Consider the following 14570-nt stretch of genomic DNA (forward strand, 5'->3'; position numbering starts at 1 on the left):
CCGATCACCATCCCATCACGGCACAGGGTGCTGGTATGAACCCCTCCTCAGACTTCTGTAAAGTGCACCACTCACACCTTCCAGTCCTGTGCCCCACAGACTCTGGAGAGTGACTGTGGCCCTCCTTGCCCATATCTATGCTGCTTTACACTTGAATTATAACCACCTTCTAGAGACTGGCTTTACTTTTAAAGTAAATTAACATGATGGGTTCTATACCTATACACATTCAACTGATGTATAATTGGGAGGTAGATACAAAATTTATTAGTTTTGAAACTGTCCTCAGACTTCTATTTTTGCCTCAATTAAAAAAAAGATGACATTTTCTTTTTTAATTTTAAGTTTTAATTTCTTGTGTTGAAATGGTTTCAAGTGTCCCAATCAATAAAACACCCTCTACCATCCACATCATGCCCCACATCCCCACAGAAAGTCTCTATCCCATTTAAAAGAGGACATATTTTAACAGAAAAAGCCTTATAAATACTGGCTATGCAAAAAAGTCAAAGTTTATATTAAACTTTGTAAAAGTGTAAACATTGTGTTTCTGAGAGGAAGCACAGACAAATGTCTGCTTCTACCCCAGGACAGCATCAGAGTGCCTCTCTCTGACACAACCCAGGACAGTGGTCTCATACTGGGTCTCAATGTAGTATGCAGAACGACTGTCAATTTGGGCCTTGTTCAAAGCCACATCAGTGTTTAAGAACTGAGTCCCCTCACTGCAAACACTGCATGGTGGGCTGCGATAGCACTGTCTTTAAAAGAATGACAGGAATTACATTCTATCAGATCCTCAAAAGATGAGAATTTCCTTCAAGAAAGAAATGTACCTTCCAAAGACTCTTAAAGTTCTTTTCCTAAATCAAAGAGTCAGCCACTCCTACATGGTTCCCAAGGGCCCATTACAGGATGGCACCAGCGGCCATGTACCTGAGTGTTAGTTGTCATGATCAATGTTCTGGAAGTAGTGGACTGAGGTTTGCCACTTGGCATGGGCAAAGCAGTGGGCAAACTGGTCAGCAGAGGAGTGGGCGCTTGCAGACTGAACTGGTAAACACTGGGTGTTGTGCAGGGCGGTGTGTCAGAATCCTGTGGGCAGGAAGAACAGGGAGGACTGTAAACAGAGGCACACAGCTCCTAAAGTCACAGAAGAAACACCTGCCATGCTGGCCATGTGAGGCTGCTAGAATCTGCCCGCTACTGCTGCTCAATAGGCCACATAAAAGCTACTCCCACAGCCTCCACCTCACAACTGACGGGAAATGTAAAGGAAATGCAGAAGGGACACCACGACTTAACTGCTTTATTCCCAAGTAAGTTTTTTAAAAACTATTCAAGGAAGAAGTCCACTGTAATTCTACCATCGGGGCATTACTATTCACAAGGGGCCACTTGGGTCACTGAGACTGGGGCTCATAGCAGAGTGAGGACCACTCACTGCAGACTCGGGGTGGTCTCCCACCCACATAAAGAGAATGATGAACACTCCCTGCTATTGACATTTTCCACAAACACAGACCACCCAGCAGACACACTCACAATGTCACTTCCAGAAAGTGAAGACACAGAAGATGCAGAGGAGCCCGAGGAGAGGAGCTGGGGGCTGGGCAGAGACAAAGTCAGGCGCTGGCCATAGGGCGGCTCCGGGTCTAGGCGCTGGGGCTGCTCTCCGTCACCAGCGCTTATTCGCTCTTTAATCTTAATTCTATTTTCTATGGAGGAAAAACACAGCCTGGGTGAGTCACGTTCTAGGAGTGCAGACATGCGGTCCCGATGGGACAGCCACCAGCCACAGTTATGACTGAGTCTCTAAATCAGGGGTTCCCCAAACTATGGCCCGCGGGCCACATGCAGCCCCCTGAGGCCATTTATCTGGCCCCCGCTGCACTTCCGGAAGGGGCACCTCTTTCATTGGTGGTCAGTGAGAGGAGCACAGGATGCATCTTGGAGCACTGTATGTGGCAGCGCCGCAGAGAGGTGTCACTAATGTGAAGTACTACTTCCGGTGACGCGTGACATATGCGTCAGGGCTCCGGAAGTATGTCATATCACTTGTTATGGCTAGCAGTGACAAATATGGAACCGGACATTGACCATCTCATTAGCCAAAAGCAGGCCCATAGTTCCCATTGAAATATTGGTCAGTTTGTTGATTTAAATTTACTTGTTCTTTATTTTAAATATTGTATTTGTTCCCGTTTTGTTTTTTTACTTTAAAATATGTGCAGTGTGCATAGGGATTTGTTCATAGTTTTTTTTATAGTCCGGCCCTCCAATGGTCTGAGACACAGTGAACTGGCCCCCTGTGTAAAAAGTTTGGGGACCCCTGCTCTAAATGTTGCTAATGAGACTGACAAATTGAATTTCTAATTGTATTGAATTTCAATTATTTTTTAAATTATATTTATTTCAGTTATTAGAAAATATTTAAATATATTTGAAACAACTTGCATATGTAAATAGTTTTCAACTTGTACATTCTATGAAATCTAAATACAGATCAAATATTTCTGGTGGAAATTTAGCATCCTAATTGCAAAGTGCTGCAAGTATGAATACATACCAGATTTAAGACCTGTACAAAAGAAGGCTGCAAAATATCTCAAAATTTTTTTATATTGATTATATCTACAAATGTTAATATTTTGAATACCAAATTGAATAAACTGTATTATCAAAATTAATTTCACCTGTTTCTCTTCACATTTTTAAGCCAGTTACTAGAAACTTTAAAATTCCATGTGGCATACATTGTATTTTTATTGGATAGCACTGACCTAAGATTTTTTTGTTTTTTGTTTTGTTTGTTTTTTGTATTTTTCTGAAGTGAGAAGCAGGAAGGTAGAGAGACAGACTCCCGTGTGTGCCCAACCGGAATCCACCTGGCATGCCCACTAGGGGGCGATGCTCTGCCCATCTAGGACATTGCTCCATTGCAACCAGAGCCATTCTAGCTCCTGAGGTGGAGGCCATGGAGCCATCCTCAGTGCCCAGGCCAACTCTGCTCCAATGGAGCCTTGGCTGTGGGAGGGGAAGAGAAAGATAGAGAGAAATGAGAGGCGGAAGGGTGGAGAAGCAGATGGGCGCTCCTACTGTGTGCCCTGGCCAGGAACTGAAACCGGGACTTCCACACACCGGGCCCACACTCTACCACTGAGCCAACCGGCCAGGGCACACTGGCCTAAGTCTTGTAGGTTTAAATTAAACTCTTACAGAAAAACTAGGTATTCTTCTTAGTTTGAACAGTTTCCTGTGGAGGGACAAAGAGATACTCCCCGTGAGTGGCCAGAAGTTGAAGGGTAACCTGACTGAATTATGCTCTCACCAAGGTCAGGCGCTGGGTGGACCTTGCTGCCCCACTTCTCCTTGATCCACCTCCGGTAGTCAATCACTTCCTGAGTTACTTTGACGATCCTTCCTAAAGTACTGCAAAGAACAAGGAGGAAAATCAGCATAGCACAACAGCACTGTGAAGCCCATGAAACCCTTCCAGTAGCTACTTTATCTTCTTAACAATATATTGCTTTGCTAAGTGAAACATAGGGAAAAGCTAAAATCATTTTACAAAATACACAGAGATAGAAGTCCTTGAACCTAAAATGATCTACAAAAGAATGTTTAAATCCAGTGCCTAAGTAAGAAGTCTACCTGCCCCAACCACCATAATCATGAAGGTCTGACATTCCCACTTCCTAGTGCATGGTGAGAACAAAGAGAGACTGAACCCATCATGGGGCCCAAATGCTGCCTGGAAAGACTTGGTCACAAGCCACAAAACCCATGGCAATTCTACCACCACCAGTGCCAAGCCTCCAAACCTATCTATTCCATAACCTTCCCAAGAAACAGGGGCAATGGCACTCTTTCAACTACCACTTGAGACAACTGTGCTATCTTCCTTCTTCACTGTACTCTCACCTCCTGCTTCGCACCCAAATCCCACTACCTCCGTCACAACATAATCTGAAGCGAGAAATAAATATTTCTCACTACCAATGACCATGTGCACTGCAAGTGTTCCAGAATGGAAAATGAGACTGTGCCTAAGAGAAGGGGTGGGGCTTGCAGACCCAGATACACATTCACATAGAGCTAACGATCCACATTTTGAAGACTGCCTCAAGAAAAAGCATCATGTTCCAAAGTTTTAAAAACCAGCAAAGTCATCTTCCCAAAACAAAATATTCTGAAAAGAAAAAGATTTAACTCCTCAAATAGAAATTTTCAACTCTTAACTTTGGATGAATCAAATACAGCCATCCTTAATTCCTAAAAGGTCTTCCTTTACTGATATTTTCAAGTGTTACTAAAATCTGACAGCACAAGCACCAGTAAACTTTGTGGAAACAAATGACAGAGGCAAGGGCTACCAGCTGTGCAGAGGCTAATGAGGGTGTGACTACCGTGCTCCTGGAGCTAAGAGCCCAACAAAGGTGTCAACTGACTTCTGTTACCTTTCAGAATCTCTGTTTGGATAGGACCTCGCAAGTGGCGACACGGCATGACTGAGAACAATGTAGGCGTAGTCAAATACCTGCTTCACCTGCATGGCCCCATAGGAGCTTCGGCCAACGTCATTTCCTGAAATAGAAAAGCAGCTTAAAACTCTACCAAACATTTGAGCCATTATCCAGATGTTTTTGATCTTCTCACGTAAGTTATTCTGAAGCAGGCCCCTACCACTCAAACTTGTCTAGACCCCAAGAACAAAGCTGAATCAGGCACCTGCAAACATGCATTAATCGCCATGTGTGTATCTCACAGTGTTTCACAGGCTGAGGGGCCCAATCTGAATCATCAACTCAGGGTTTACCTCCACGAACACAGATGTCACTCAGAGATGGAGTGACAGTCTACAAGAGTCAAATAACTTCCCAGCTATCAAAAACACAGCAAAGCGGCAACCAGAATGAGGCTGCTGTCTCGTTGACTGAGAGCCCACTGTGGCAGGCAGTTAACCTGACCACACCTCAGTTCAGTCAATACCAATGGGACCTGCAAAGCAAATCCTCTAGGATAGGAGGATAGAATGTTCCAGGTCTGAACTCTGGGTGTTGGGTAGCAAATTAAACGAAGCTGCCAATGAAGTCATCAAGCAAACAACAGGGAAGGAGCTTAACTTTTTTATTTTATTTACACGAAACATCTTCACAAGCCAGGTAAGCAAGAAAAAAATTAGAAGCTGTATTCTAAGTATTGGAATACTATCTTTTCCATATTTAAGTATATACTATAACCTAGTATTAGGGTGGTGTTTTTGTTTTTCATGTACATTTGAGCAAACACTGAAGACAATGGAAATATCTCCATTTAACTTACTAACACAAACAGATGATGAAAACCTGTCACACTGTGCTGCCAGGAAATCACTACTGAAAAGGCAGGGCATAAATCAGGTCATTTATAAATAACAGAAAAAAATAGTATGTTTTTTTGAAAAAAATAAATTTAAGACATTTTATACCCCAAAAACCATAAAACAAAAATCATTAAATGAGGATATTAAATATGCTAAACAATAAAAGAATACCAAATTCAGATGCAAATAAAGGGGGTGAAAAGGAAAGTACAGTATGTACAACAAAGAAAGGTTTCCCTAACAATACACGGGTCTCACAAAATCAGTAAGGGAACAGTCTGACAAACAGACAAAGCACATACACTCACACAGCAAGAAATACAAAGGGGCAGCATACCAGGAACTGACATCTCTACCACCTTTTCTGTCACCTGTCAGTCACTGACTTTATCACCAACAGTAAGAGCAGTATCTCACTTAACAGATGCTCAATAAACATTTGGGTAATTGACAAATAACAATGTGACAAGTAACAATGTGTTTTACCTCACTGTCATTAAAGATATGTAAATTATATGAAAATTTATATTGCATGGTTTTATCAGATTGGCAAAGACTTCAAAGACTGTCATCAGAGTTTGGAATTATGAGTACCCTTAAATACTCTAAAAGAAATAAAACTAGAAAAACTAGAGGCCTGTTTCAGGTTCTTCAAGGTGGTAACTGTTGTGACAGAACAGACTCTAGACACATAAAAAAGGGGGTTGGGGTCTCAGATATGCTTTTAAGTAAAGAACAAGTTACAAATCAAGTTACAAATCTGTTTGTATTATCTGACGCCATTTAATTAATAAAGCTGCAATAAAGAGTGTTAATATCCATGTAGGAAAAAAATGGGAGACATACAGACCAAAATGGGAGGGGATTATTACGGATGGAACACTTCACTTTTCTCTGTCACTTACTTTTAGGGGGAAAAACGGTTTATGATAATTATTGTTATAAAAATAATTTTATAACAAAAAATACATTTTTTTTCTTCTCACCTTCCACATTTTTCTGATTGACTCCAGAATGTAAACAAAATTGCAACTCTACAGTAAGTAATTAGAAGCATTAAACAAGGACTTGTAAATTGTCACTCCTTACTGTTAGAAAAGTAGGAGTTTACATCAGATCCAATGAACTGCCCTTGGCTTGCAGGGCCTGAGGACACACGCCACCACACCACCACACCACCACACCACATGGGTACACCAGGGAAGGAATGCCCCACCCGAGTGCAGAGGAAAGTACCCTTACCAGGCAGTAAGGGGTCCTCAATGCAAAGCATCGATGGTCTGTACCCGCTGGTCATGGCTTTCATGATCTCTTCTTTGGCAATATAGGCACCTCCTTCTTTTATTCTAATACCAGTTTTCAAGTAATTAAAATTTCTTCCATAAAGTTCAAAAAATTCTACGAGAAGCATTCCAAGGTTTTCATCAGCTCTCCGGGCATCAATTCTTGGATGCAACTGCAAAAGCAACAGATTCGACTCACTTCTAAAGAAGATGGCATGTACTGAAGTTTGTTACCTAGAGGTCTCTTCTAGGAACCACCCGCATGGCAGTCGCTCATGCACTACCACTGGAGTGCTCAAAGCGGCTGCGAGGAGGCTCTAAGGAAGCCTGGGGAACCTTTCTCAATAAAACGAGTTCAAAAGAAATAAAACCTTCTACCTGAATGTTTTTACTATACCTTAATTCTTTGAAATTGGTAATCCATACTGCAACTTCCTACAAAACATACATTTGATTAACTACAAGTTCCCAACTTGTAGTTGGGCCACATTGTAGGTGGGCCATATTGTGTACAATTTAGTCATCTAGATAGAAGATGGTGGAATTTTCTAGTTATAATCTTAATTCCATTGTTCCAAAATACAACCAACAGGGGGCAGTATTAGACTGAACAACATCACAGAAAAACAGAACATGAAAGGATTTTAACTATTTATAAGTAATTAGTATTGTATCGTATTTATAGCAAACTCATGTCCCTGCTTGTCAGAGAGATTAGTGTCAGCCTCAATTCAGTGCCACAATTTCTTTAAGCAAGTAATGGACTTCTGAACCTGCTGACACCCTCCTGAGTCAATGATTTAAGAGATTCTCAAATCTAAGCAATGCAGACCTGCTCTGCCCATGATAGCTACAAGCCACATTGGTGGTTTATATTTAAATAAATTAAGACAAATTAAAAATTCCATTTTTCATTCTCACTAGCCTCCTTGCAAGTGCTCAGCAGGCATCTGTGGCCCACTGGCCCAGGGCGACCTGGGACTGTACAGACAGAGAACAAGGCAGCAGCAGTCACACAGGATGGTGATTATAAGGAAGTTCTAGCAAAAGCACAATTTATCTCCACGGGGAAATACTGAAAGTATTTTTAGGGTTCAGATCTTTGACTTCTAGGGATTTGCATGTTCCAAAGGCACATGTGTAGCAAGCAATCTTACTATATTTTCGCCTTACCTTACTCCCTTCCTAGTCAAAATCAAACACCTCAGAACTACCCAAGGCAATGCTGGGCTTTCTTACCTCAATCAGCCATGAAATGAACTCAGATGCTATAACAGTCACAGCTTTGAGGCAGGAAGGGCAAGGCACTAAGGGATGTGGAGGTGACACAGGCAATCGCACCTGTGCTGGGTGAGGCTCTTGGGTCACAGGAGCGCTGCGAGGATCCCATGGGGTAATTTGACAGGGGGCACTGAGCCCAGTGCAATAAAAGGAAGTAGTCATTATTACAAGGCTACTAAAATAGTTCATATCAGGAATACCTGAGGAAGCAATCTAAGAGAAGATTGTGTTTATCAAACTCATGTCTGAAAACTAGGGAAGAATGGTAGGAAGGGCAACATCAGAGGTTAGGGTGGAAGACAAGGCAAGGAATTAAAACTGTAAGCAAATGCATGGAATTCCTTTTTCACTATTAAAGTATTTCTGCAAAGTAGTCTGAGGAAATCAAAACAACTGAAGGCAGTGTGACCAGGAAGTGTACCGACCACTAGCAGTATTGCTGATGAGAAAATGACCAGATTCTGAACATAAAGCCCTAACTAAGCACAATCACAAATACAAAACTAGTAATAAACCTGGAGGAAAAGTGCTGTGCGGCTAGCATACATAGGCAAGATCTTATAAAAAAACAGAAACCTTCATTTAAGAAAATATCAATAAGAATATTTTGACTATAGTTTAGCCGTATAGCACAGCATTGAATTGTCAGTTCTCTACTGACAGATTTCCCCATGGTACTTCAAGAGAAAATACTGAAGTTTTGTTAATCTGAAAAAAAGACTCTTCAATTTTTACCATATATGGTACCAAACGTTTTTCTGAGATAGATTTTTTTTCAGTATACACTATAGTTAAGCACCAAGAAAAATGGTTGTTGTTTTTTTTAATTCTTTCAAGGTATGAAAGTTTCTAAATATAAAGGAGTTTCTTCGAGTTTGGACTGACATACACATAACTGACAACCAGATAAGCTCTCCCTCCTCTAACAGTTAAATCAGCTACAAAACAAGATATAAAAAATAATAGGAGAGAAGTATTCATCAAAGTAGGATTTTGTTATGACGTCTCTCCTAAACCAAAACCGAGCAGCGAAGGGAACCCACGTGAGCCTCAGTATCAGTGTTTCTCGAGAGAAAAGCACACTCACCTGCAGAAAGCTAATGGCCATTAAAATTAGGCTGTATGAGCTAATTCCACCGGTAAAAACTTCATTCAGGTCCCTCTGCAGGAGGAACTGTTTCAATACTAAAATCAAGTAAGGCAGCAATGAATATTTCTGTAAATTCCAAAAGAAAAATATTTACTGGTTAGTTAATGTACCTTTGAAGACCTCACACAGCAAATTCTAAGTGGTAGAAAAGAAAGCTTCCTCTATCCTCCTGCCCTTTGGAAAGCTCTCCAGTGGTCGGCAAACTCATTAGCCAACAGAGCCAAATATCAACAATACAATGATTGAAATTTCTTTTGAGAGCCAAAATTTTTAAACTTAAACTATATAGGTAGGTAGCGCCACACTCAAGGGGCCATAGAGCTGCATGTGGCTCGCGAGCCGCAGTTTGCCGACCAAGGCCTAGGCTAATCATCTTCAAACCAGAGAGTCCGAGAGTGAATTATATGGGCTCATTCCCATTCCACTGGGGAGCCCCTCCTCAGGTTATGAGGGGGGAAACCCTGTACAAAGAGAAATGGAATGAATGAACACATTTCTTCAAATCCATCCCACGGCATGCTGCATGCTGGGTGGAGGGCTGTGCTGGTGAAGGGAGGGAGGCAACAGTGCACAAGGAAGGGTCCTAGAACCAATACAAGAACCTTTAACACTCAGAGGCACCCAGAGAAAAGCCAGTGGCGTCGAGGGAACAGCTCATGAGGCGGGGGGACAACAGCAGGATGAGCAGCCAGTCCTCCCGAGGGATGAGCAGGTTGAAGGTAACAAAGAAATGCAGAGGATGAGGAAGGGGTGGGGGACAGCAGAAACTTTGGTTGTTTTTATGTATGCAGGAGCAGAAAGGAGCCTTCAGACAAGACATGATGGAGAGGAAAAGGGAAAGGGAAAGGAAAAGGGAAACGGAAGGAGCAAGGTCCCTGGACTGTGGGAGGAGGCAGTACCCAGACTACAGGTGCTAGGTGGCCTCTATCAAGGATGTCACCACTTCCACTATAACAGGAGGAAAGACCATCTGTTTAACTGGACCAGACATTTGGTCAGAGTTCAAATTATGTCCCCTTCGTAAACAAGTTTGCTCTTCTATCTTCAGGCAAGAGACCAAGTACATGAATCTAGAGTGCATCACGATGCATTCAGTGTCCAATGGGCTCCTGGATTCACTTGCAAACCAAGCCCAAAGAGCTACAGGGATGGCCATTTTGTAATAACCAGGAAGAACATTTCACAAAGCTCTCTAAAACAACATTCAACTTTATGAAATGACTAGCCAAGGAAAGTAAATCTGAAAAACAGCTATGTAGTTTCAAAGTTATTATTCAATATTATTTCTTCAGAAATAATACTTATAGGCTAAATTATTCCTGTATAGTCTCTATTATTATAGTCAGTTTAAATTTTTTAACATTTATAAGAGAAACAATACCCAACATAACATTTTAAAGTCCCTGATTTTTATTGCGCTAACTTGCTGATGGCAGTACCTTCATATAATTCTTGATGAACTCCGCTGCCCGGACCCCAGTCTCCATGTTGAAGCTGATGTCAACTTTAACCTCAGTCTCCTGGTCTGTGAGTTTTATTATTGGTACCTGCGAAAATTTAATTTGAAAATTTATGCTTCAATATGCTAAATTCTTCAAGGTCAGGCATCAAAATGTTTCCAAAGTTATACAGAAAGGCTTTTTAAAAATTAAAAATTATTCACAAATTTAGAGATCATGAACCCAAGATTTTAAAGATAAGAAGAAAAGGGATTTTTGCCAGGGTTAACCTCATTCGTCCCTGGATCCAAAGACTAGCCACTTCCCCAGCCCCGCCAACACCTCTGCCCAGCCCTGCTGACATGACTCAGCACCTTGCCAGTGACCTAGCGTCAATCATGGCCACTATCCGCTTCTGCCAAGGAGGTGAGGGCAAAGGGGAACAGGTGCCTGAGAGAAGGAAAAAGAGGGGTGGGAGGCCCAGACTATATGCCTGCCTACCAGGAGAAGAAGCCAGCTAAGTCCCGGTTCTACCATGAGTGCCCAGTGATGGGGAAAAATTCCTGGTCCCCAAATTATGCTTGCTAGAATTTCTGAAAACATTCAAAGCAATCTCAAAGCCATTTTTAAAATTATAATTTGTACTGATGATGTTTCTCCAAACAATTCTACTTTGGGTTTCAATCTTTCTTTAAAACAAACTAAAAAAAAATTATTCTCTAATAAAAAAAGTCATTTTGGAAATACCCATCAACAGAAATTATCACCAAAAGGCACTAAAAACTGGCCTCATAAAAGATGTCCAAGCAACCATTCAGATTTACAACCCCATTGTGTTTTTCCAGAAGGAAAGGCAATGCTTTGTTTACTCAGCATCTAAGGAATAAAAAGGCTGTTCCCTTCAACAAAACAACTGAGGTCTAGTTAAAGGTTTAAAACATCTAGAAGTCAATATAGGAACATGCTTTTCAGTGTACAACCTGCTCTAAAATGCTCACCTGGAGCCAACTGCCACGGACACCCACAGGAGAGTGACCTATGGCAGCAGAGGAAATGGCGTGGCTGTTGAACCCACCCTGGACCAATTACCTAGCCTCTCTGTGCCTCAGTTTCCTCACCTGTAAAATGTGAAAAATATCAGTTTCTGCCCATGAGAGTGGCTTGGAGGATTAACTGAGATAATGCCTGTAAGTGGTTTAAAAATAGCCAAAACTAACTCATTGGGCAGAAGGCAGCTGAGCAAATGGTTCCACTACATGAGCAAGACAAAGCCCCCACCTTAATTTCTGACCATCTTAAAACTAAAAGGATTTAATCCAGTTTCATATAGGATGAAACATAACTTAAAAATTAAAATTTAACCTGTAGTACAGATGAGCTAATAACCATCACGCAACAAGAAAGTAACTTACAGTTTCTGCACTGCTTTCTAATCTTGGACTTAGGGAAACTTCGACAAGTACACTTCAAAATCAGTCTCACCTTCCAACTGCTTCCCAAAATAAAAAATTTTTCATAAGTGTATATTTTTAGAATAAAAGGAACTGGCAAGGTGTTTTCTTTCTGAAGTATAATTGCCAAATGATGATCTTTTTCTACGTAATCAAAACCATGTTTTGTTTTGTTTTTTGTTTTTTGGTTTTATTCAGTGAGAGGATGGAAGACAGAGACAGACTCCCGCATGTGCGCTGACTGGGATCCACCCAGTAAGACCACTAGGGGGCAATGCTCTTCCCATATGGGGTGTGGCTCCATTGCTCAGCAACTGAGCTCTTCTTAGCGCCTGAGTGAGGCAGAGGCCATGGAGCCATCCTCAGTGCCTAGGGCCAGCTGTCTCCAATCAAGCCATGGCTGCAGGAGGAGAAGAGAGAAAGAGAGAGAGAGAGAGAGAGAGAGAGGAAGGGAGGGAGGGAGGGAGGAAGAGAGAGAGAGAGAGAGAAAGAGAGAGAGAAAAGTGGAGAAGCTGATGGGCGCTTCTCTTATGTGGCCTGACCAGAAATCAAACCCAAGACATCCACACTCCAGGCGGATGCTCTACCACTGAACCAACCAGCCAGGGCTATAAAAGCCATGGTTTAATTATTCAGTTACACACTCCAAAAAGGGCAGCTCCCAAACATGTCTTGTTTCAGAGACTCGCATCCTTCCTTGCATACCCTAACAGAGGCCGACAGTCAGGTACTCTAGTGCCAAGAACAGCTGGATATTCTCACAACTTGTAGGTCAGACTGAACACATTCTCAGCTGATCCTAACTATAAGAAAACAACTCGGAAGCACATTTATATCACAAGTAGAGAAGTCTTCAGCAACCAACACCTGCTGCAGACAACCTCAGTGAATCACACAGGCATCAGGAGAGGCCCACACTTACTGTAGCTTTGTCTAAGACTTTGATGGAGCCCGGCTCAGCCACGTTGTGCTTCCTTAGGGCCTGCTCCAATAGCTGGAGAGGTGGACGCTCCCATTTTCCAAAGACCACTAAGTCGATGTCACTGGACAAAAAAAAAAAGTGGCCATGAATCGCTGCTCACCTCACTATGCAGTAACACAGGCACACACATTCTCATCTCCTTCAAGGGCTGTACATAAACGCCATTACGTATATCCCTCTCAGGGTTATGTAGTGAGAAAATGCAGCTAATGATGTATCTGTAACACAAAGACTGAAAGCAAAAAGGGTGACACAGTCTCCAACACCATTAGGTAATAAGGGACTGAAATAAACCGCCTGCCCTCTAAGGTTTCTGGGTCCTTACTCTAGAGCCGTCTATACTGGATCACTCTCTTGCTGACTCGGACTCCTTGACCCCCAATCCTGTTCAATTACCCACTGGCCCTGCCAACACCAACTCCAAACCCTGAGATTATAGCCTCCCTAGTATCCAAAGTTAACAGCAAGTTAACAAAAAATAAACTTTTAATGAAACTATGTATATAAAATTGATTTGGATATTTAAAGTCCTTGATGGACTTTAGAATGCAAATGACATTTTTCTATCAAATAAAAATCCTAACAGTATTGTTTAATTAGAATTATGCTAAAATGTTCAGTAAAACATAAGATCAAATTTTCAAAGTATATCCAAAAATATCAGCAAAATGTTTTCTATTGCATTTTCTTCCCCTGGCCCTGTCACTCATCTCCATATGTTTCTAGTGTCCAGCAATTTTGTACCCCATCAAATTAAGCACAACAGGAAAAATACAAAGCAATCAATTATCATAATAGTAAATTAAATTTTATGTCCTGCAATTTTCTCTCTCTGCTCCAGTCTTTTCCTTTAGCTACTATTTCTAGCCTTAGTCTTGAATACAAGGACTTTACTAAGCCCTGACTACAACAGAGATACCACCATCTCCTCTTCCCAAATAAACATAAACACTAACCCGGCACTCACCTAGTTGGAAGATAGAGACCGGTACTGAAGCTGCCAAATATCTGTACCTGAAAGAAAAAAAATAATTGTCTTAAAATAGGTGACAATTCAGTCATCCTTCCATCACTTCTCAGTCAAAGGCCTCATTCCTACTCCTGAGTGAAATTAAAACAGTCCTGCAAGCCCTGGACAGTTAGCTCAGTGGATAGAGCATTGGCCGGTGTGAAGACATATGAGGTTCGATCCCTGATCAGGTCACACATGAGAAGCCCTGATCAGGTCACACATGAGAAGCAACCATCTCCTCCTTCCCCTTCCTCTCCCACTTCTCTCTCTTCCCCTCTTGCTGGCAGTGGCTCATCCACCCCAGGCACTGAACATAGCTCAACTGGTGTGAGTGTCAGCCTTAGACGCTGAAGGCAGCTCAGTTGATTCGAACATCGGCTCCAGGCGGGAGCTGCCAGGTGGATCCCAGTTAGGCTGTATGCAGGAGTCTGTCTCTCTATCTCCCTTTCTCTCACTTAAAAATAAATACGGCCCTGGACAGTTGACCACAGATATAGCATTGACCCGGCATGTGTATGTCCTGGGTTTGATTCCTGGTCAGAGCACATAGGAGAAGTGACCATTTGCTTCTTCACCCCTCCGCCTCCTCCTTATCTCTCTTCTCTTT

At 42.0% G+C, this 14570-nt stretch overlaps 1 protein-coding gene across 2 annotated transcripts in view; it reads right to left on the reverse strand.

Annotated features, from left to right (window-relative positions):
* TENT4A (terminal nucleotidyltransferase 4A) overlaps positions 1–14570 on the reverse strand; it is a 47533-nt gene that overhangs the window by 4375 nt on the left and 28588 nt on the right. For both annotated transcript variants that reach the window (XM_066374731.1, XM_066374725.1), the window contains exons 3-11: positions 13919–13965; positions 12892–13012; positions 10519–10626; positions 9017–9145; positions 6608–6821; positions 4461–4587; positions 3332–3432; positions 1546–1718; positions 937–1095 (exon numbers count right to left, since the gene is read on the reverse strand). In XM_066374731.1, the coding sequence (XP_066230828.1) occupies positions 937–1095; positions 1546–1718; positions 3332–3432; positions 4461–4587; positions 6608–6821; positions 9017–9145; positions 10519–10626; positions 12892–13012; positions 13919–13965 (1179 nt within the window). The remainder of the gene's footprint in view (positions 1–936; positions 1096–1545; positions 1719–3331; positions 3433–4460; positions 4588–6607; positions 6822–9016; positions 9146–10518; positions 10627–12891; positions 13013–13918; positions 13966–14570) is intronic.

This window comes from Saccopteryx leptura, chromosome 1 (genome assembly GCF_036850995.1).
Source record: "Saccopteryx leptura isolate mSacLep1 chromosome 1, mSacLep1_pri_phased_curated, whole genome shotgun sequence".
Lineage (NCBI taxonomy): Eukaryota > Metazoa > Chordata > Mammalia > Chiroptera > Emballonuridae > Saccopteryx > Saccopteryx leptura.